General features: G+C 39.1%; 1 protein-coding gene across 1 annotated transcript; it reads right to left on the minus strand.

The window, feature by feature from the left end:
* Nucleotides 1-560: 560 nt before the first annotated feature.
* On the minus strand, nucleotides 561-905 carry LOC140036246 (uncharacterized). The gene has a single exon (XM_072077585.1). It carries the CDS (start codon nucleotides 903-905, stop codon nucleotides 561-563), a length of 345 nt encoding a protein of 114 aa, XP_071933686.1.
* Nucleotides 906-7,000: the final 6,095 nt, after the last annotated feature.

Here is a 7,000-nt window from a genome sequence, read left to right on the forward strand (position 1 = left end):
TGATTGCTAAAATGATTTTAGAGGCGAGTGTGTATTTTACCGCACTTAGCCTAAATGATTGTGAAATTTTAATGATTGAGCGATTGAAATGTTAATTGTGCATGAATGTAGGCCTTCGGGCTGAACTGGCCATTGCCCCTTGTTACCGGTCGTCTCGAGCCAGTCGGACTCGGTCGAGCGATTAGGAACTTGGGTGAACGTTTCGGTATACTCGAGTATTACCCTGTAGGTTGGTGGAGCCTGGCCAAAAGCCAGGGACGGGGTGAATGAATGAATGAATGAGTGAATAAATGAATGAGGGACTGCCAAGCGAAAAAGGAAAGTTGTTATGAAAAGTCAAAAGGGAAAACAAATTAGGGATAGAATATCGAAATGGAAAAATGAGAGGAAGTATGCCTTAAATCCGTCTCTTGCAGTATTTTTAAAGAAAATTTTTTATAATCAAATGGAAAACTTTTTGCACATGTCTGCATTGATTGGTTGGGGAAAACTTAACTGTCCATTTCCAAAAGGATAAGCGCTCCTCCAGATAGCACTTTCTTAACAATGAATGGTCCTTGTCAATTGGAAGCAAACTTCCATTTAGCCTCATCTTGCTTTGGAAGAATCCGTTTCAAAACCTTATCTCCAACTTCGAACAAACGGGGCTTGACTTTTTTGTTGTAAGCCCGAGCCATTTGTTGCTGATAACATTGTCCACGACACACGGCATTCAACCCCTTTTCATCAATCAGAGACAACTGCTCCTGACGTTCTCTGACCCATTCAGCTTCTTCTATCTGAGCTTCCATCAGAATGCGCAAGAAAGGAATTTCAACTTCTATAGGCAGGACTGCTTCCATTCCATACATAAGAGAGTAAGGAGTTACACCAGTAGAAGTTCTGATGGTAGTTCTGTACGCCATTAGTGCATAAGGCAGTTTCTCATGTCAATTCCGGTGTGCTTCAGTCATCTTACAAATAATCTTTTTCAAATTTTTATTTGCAGCTTCAACGGCTCCATTCATCTGAGGCCTGTAAATGGCCAAATTTCGATGTCTAATCTTGAACTGTTCACATAATCCATCCACCATATCATTATTGAGGTTCTTGGCATTGTCAGTGATCAACGTCTCTGGTACCCCAAAACGACAGATGATATTATTTCTCAATAAATCCGACACCACTTTCTTAGTCACATGCTTATAGAATGCGGCCTCAACCCACCTGGTGAAATATTTAATCGCCACTAAGATGAATCGATACCCATTTGAAGTAGAAGGATCAATAGTTCCGATCACATCCATTCCCCAGATCGAACATGGCCATGAAGCAGTCATACTATGCAATTCTGTAGGAGGAGCACATATAACATCACCATGCATTTGACACTTGACACACTTTCTAATAAAATCTACACAGTCATGTTCCATGGTAAGCAAAAAATATCCAGTTCTCATGATTTTCTTAGCCAGTAGATGTTCATTCATGTGTGACCCACAAACCCCACTATGCACTTCCTTCATCATATAATCGGCTTCCTCTTTATTGATGCATCTCAGAAGACCCAAATCAGATGTTTTCTTGTATAGCACTTCTCCATTCAAGAAGAATCTTGATGACATTCTGCGTAAGAAACTTTTTGCAACAGACTCAGTATCAGGAGGGTAGGATCCCATTTTCATAAATTCCTTAATATCATCGTACCAGGAATGACCATCGGTGACCCTTTCCGTAACCAGACAGTGCGCCGGCCTATTCTGAAGTTGAATCTGTATAGGTTCAATTACCAATTCATCTGGATGTTGGATCATCGAAGACAGAGTAACTAAAGTATCAGCAAAGGCATAACGAGTGCGAGGAATATGTCTGAGTTCCAAATTCCTGAATTTGCTGGCCAAGCCAAGCAAGTTACAATGATACAGCATAATTTTTGAATTTCGAATTACCCACTGCTTAAGCATCTGGTGCACAAGTAAATCGGAATCACTGAATACTATCAGGTCCTTGATCTCCATGTCCAATGTCATTTTCAATCCAAAAATACAAGCTTCATACTCAGCCATGTTGTTGGTACATGGAAACCGTAATTTAGCGGTAGCAAGATAGTTTTTCCCTTCAGGCGACACTAAAACTACTCCAATTCTAGCTCCGAAAGAGTTTGACGCACAATCAAAAAATAACCTTCATCCAGGATACTGCTCACTCATGTCCTCAACTACTCCAACGAACAGAATTTCTTCATCAGGAAAGTAGGTATGCAATGGCTGGTAATCATCATCTTTTCGATTTTCTGCCAAATGATTTGCTATGACTTGACCCTTGACTACCTTTTATGTCGTGAAGACAATGTCGAATTCGGAAAGGATCATTTGCCACTTAGCCATACGTCTCGTGGGCATTGACTTTTCCAACAGATATTTTAGAGGATCAGAGCACGAAATCAGGTACATGGTATAACCGAGCAAATAATGTCTTAACTTCTGAGTTGCCCATGTTAAAGCACAACAACTTCTCTTAAGAAAAGAATAGTTAGTCTCATATGCTGTAAATTTCTTACTCAGATAGTGGATGGCTTGCTCCTTTCTCCCAGATTCATCATGCTGTCCAAAAACGCATCCAATAAGAAAAGGCCATCGGCCATCATTTTATTTCTTTGGACCGAATACTACTTAAGCCCAGCCGAAAGTCCAAACCAAAACACAGAGGTCAGCCCGTCTTTTATTACTCAAATCCAACCAAAATAAAGCATGGGTCTGACCTTCTAGTCCAACCAAAAATAAGAAACAAACCAACCAAAAAAAATAAAAATTAGCCCAACCCACTTTCCTTTTTTCTTTTCTTTCCTTTCTTTTCTTTTTCTTCTTCCTCCACTTCCCATCCGTTTCTTTTTTTCTTCTTCGGCCAGCTGAAGAAGCGGCGGTCGCTGGCGACCTCTCCGGTCACCGAATTTCACCAAAATACACCCTCTCACTCGATTTTTCACGTAGATTCCAGTTTTAGACTTAGTTTTAACAAAAATTGACCCTAAAGTGGCCAAAACGTCAAAAAAATAGTCCAGTTTTTTATATTTTTAAACCCTCAAATCTTCACCAAAAAAACATAAAATTTATACTACAACACTCCTTGTGATTTTTACAACATAACTATGAACTAAAATTAATAAAAGTAACAACAAATATGACAAAATTAAACCAAAACAGTCCAAAAAATAAAAAATCCTTCAAAAACTTTTAACACTCAAAACTCCAAAATTTTTTGAATAACCACACATTTTCGGACCTACACTGTCAAATGGTCATCTATTTTGACAAAAAAAAAACATGCACAATGCTCAGCTTTTAATTCATTTTCCATTTTGGCATTTTTACAAACACCTAACATGCATTCACAGAAATCATCTTTTTTCCTTAATTTCATACATGGCTTGCCCCAAAACTTCAACAACACCACATAACAACAGCATCAGTAAAAGAAAGAGACAAATAGATAGCAAAACATGAATTTAATCTAATTAGTTAATAAAATGAAAAGCTGGAAAAAAAAAGAAAGAATAAATAAATAAATAAAAAATAATACCTCAATGAGGAGTTTGGTCCCTTGGCCAAAATTTTTGATGAAATTTGCCAAGCTCTCAAATAGCCTAACGGATCGCTGCTTCCTTTTGTTGTTTTAAGTTGTGTGTGAGGGTGTTGGGAGAAAAAGAAGAAGGAGTCGAGAGGGAGAGAGCCGAGAGTCAGAGTGAGAGTTGGAGTGTTTTTTTTTTTGTGTCTAACTTTCCCCTGTGTGTCTCTTGAGTGTTGAGAGACCCAAAAACTCATGGCCGAGAGGGAGTCAAATGGGTTTGGTTTCTTTCAAAATGGTGGCTTCTGCCAAATGAAAAGAAAAGTCCGTGGGAATTGAGTGTAGAATGGGTTAATAAGGGTTTTGGTAGAGAAAATGATGAAAATGTGTAAGTTTAGTCATGATTTGATTTTGATCTTTTTTTTTTTTTTTTTTTTTTTGATTTTGTTTGTTTTGTTTTGTTTTGTTTTTCTTTTTCATAATTTTCCTTTCTTAAAATAAACCTAGAAAAAAATGAGAAAAATATACATTAAAATGCAAGAAAATAAATAACTCATTAAATAGAAAAAAAATTCAAGATAACATTAAAATTGACAAAATTTTGGTGTCTACATTACCTATTGTGGATAATTGCGAAGTCTTGAGGTAGAGACACAATGTAGGATGAGTTTGATGAGTGGAGAGGGTAGGTTAAAGTGAAACAGGGCTTTTTTAATGAACCTCCATTTGATCCTATCAAAGACTTTTTCAAGGTCTGATTTGATTGCAAAGAGACCTATCTTACCAGTTTTCTTTTTGAGTTTGTAGAGATTCTTGGACTAGAAAGATGTTGTCAGAAGGACTTCTACCAGGGAAAAAACTTGTTTAAAGAGGAGAGATGAAAGTGCTCATGATAGGTCTAAACCTATTGACTATCAATTTGGAGAGGACTTTGTAAGCTGTATTACATAAACCTATAGGTCTGAATTGTCTAACTAGCTTAGAGTGATCAACCCTAGGAATGAGACAAAGTAGAGCATCATTTAGACCCAGGGGAAAGGTTAGAGGTTGACACTGTCAGTGACTAATTTGACAAGAAAGGGGGAAATTCGATCCCAGAATTTTTGGTAGAAGAGGGCATGCAAGCCATCAGGCCTAGGTGCTTTGAAAGGCTTAAGATTGAAAAGAGCATTTTTAATCTCAGGAATGATGGGTGTACTGGTAAGGTGATTTTTGGTTGATGAGTCTATATCAGAGGAGGAGAGAAGGAAAGGGTGAGGATCCTTGTAATTGCAGACAAAGTCAGAGTTGAAAAAATTCATAAAATAGGTATGGATCATGGTCTTAACAAGATCAGAGTCTGTGATCCAGTCTCCAGAGCTTTCTTTTAGATCTAGAATTTTGTTTTTGTTCCTTCTACAAATTGTGATAGTTTGGAGATATTTAGTGTTGAGATTTTTCAAACATATTAATAGTCAATCCAAGATTTCATAGCCCAAAGTTCTCTCTCTTGGTTGAGAGTGATAGTGAATTCTGCTTAGAGTGAAATTTCAAGATTTGCTAAGAAATTAGAGTGATACTGTTGTAGCGAAGCTTGATGGAAAACAATGGTAAAAAAACTCCATGCAGAGACTAGTTCAGCAAAGTGGTTAGTGATATCAGAGAGAAGGGTGTTTAGAAGGAAAATAATGATGACCAAGCCAAAATTTTTCTAGTTTAAAGGGTTTTAAAGAGCAGGTAGAATTAAGAGGGTTTAATTCAATCAAAATAGGACAATGATCTGATCGTGTCTTAGCCAAGTGATGGAAAACAGTATTCTCGTATAGAGCCCTTAAACCTATTTACGAGTTTCCATTTCCAAAGGTAAAAAACTCCATGCAGAGACTAGTTTAGCAAAGTGGTTAGTGATATCAGGGAGGAGGGTGTTCAGAAGGAAAAGAAGGATGACCAAGCCAAAATTTTTCTAGTTTGAAGGGTTTTAAAGAGCATGTAGAATAGGCATGACCTAACATTCCATAAACAATTCTATTGTTTGGTTTTTGCCTATCCAACTGAAACAAGGACCAACAAAACCAAGATCCATAAGCTCACAGTGGTCAAGGCAGTCTTTAAATAATTTGCTCTACTATGAACAATGGTTTCCGCTCCCCCCAAATTTATCATTACTAGAAACGAGTTCATTAAAGCCTCCGATACAAAGTCAAGACAAGTTATTTAAATCGTGCTCATATTTAAGAGTATTCTAGAGTAATTTTCTAGTCTCAATAACAAGGCTAGCATAAATGGCGTTTAGATACCAATGAAGGTTGTCTGGAAATACCTTAGCCGTTACATGGATGACTTGTAACTCCTGGGAGACATTCTTGAATGGGAATTGTGCGTCATTCCACAAGACTCAAATCCTTTCTTTGAATCCTTGTGGGTCAACAGTCTTGTAGTGTGAGAATGGCAAACTACTGCAAATATCCATAGCTCTTGTACCTTTTATCTTCATTTCAACCAAGATAACAATGCCTAGCGGAAAGGTATGGATGTGTTGGAAAAGATAATTTTAAAGGCTGTGCTACCCACACACCAGATGTTCCATATCAAAATTTTCATGGTATTTGGAACATGAATTTGTATTAGGAGGGGTTGAGAATTGACCTACCCTTGAGGATTGCCTAAATAAAGGGGTCTGCGATGAGTCCTAGGTTGGACTTCTACTGTAAGGTTGTAAAGGTCTAGTTATGAGATATTTAAATCTATCAAAGTAAAAGAAAGGAAAATTCTTGTGCCCTTCACCTCTCTGATGGATTTTTGGAGCCACAGCCTTTTCTTCAAAAGGAGAAAATTTATGACTAGAGGGGAAATGGAGAGATCTAGGAGCTCTAGCTCGAATTTTTGCTCTGGATGTTTGCTTGGATAAAGACCTGTGGCTGAGTAGAGGTTCCATGAGAGCTGGCCAGTTTCTCCTATTTTCGTGCGACTCCTTCTGAGCTTCTCTCATCCTTATGCTTCTTGCAGAGGCCCCATCCTGGGCCTAAACACGTGGCAGCCCAGGTATGGCCGGGTTGGGCCTTGGCCCCAGGCCCCTGGCAGCCGCCCTGAGCCGCGCTGATGCTAGGGCTCCAGGAGGACCTGGGGGGCCATCCCGCAGAGGTCGGGGGGAATCCCCCTGAGTGCGGGATGTGGACTATTCTGGGCAGGTCTAGAAACGTACGGAGGTCGAATTTCCTCGCAGGTATAAATGATAGCACACATCAACTGTACAAGGTACGCTCACTATTGGCAGATTACTCCCGGTTATCTCTACTTCCAGTGAACCCTACTCACCGGAAAGCTAACTTGACCGTCGGAGTGCCCTCGGGGACAACCCTCGGGCCCCCCTTGCCAGCTCATTCTTGTTTGTTTTGCAGGTTTGGAACCAACCCTTCCATTAACACACCGAGCTCCTCAATTCAGCTCGGTCCGGGGAAACTCAGTGTTTCTTCAGTTG

This window comes from Coffea arabica, chromosome 2e (assembly GCF_036785885.1).
Source record: "Coffea arabica cultivar ET-39 chromosome 2e, Coffea Arabica ET-39 HiFi, whole genome shotgun sequence".
NCBI classification, from domain to species: Eukaryota; Viridiplantae; Streptophyta; class Magnoliopsida; order Gentianales; family Rubiaceae; genus Coffea; species Coffea arabica.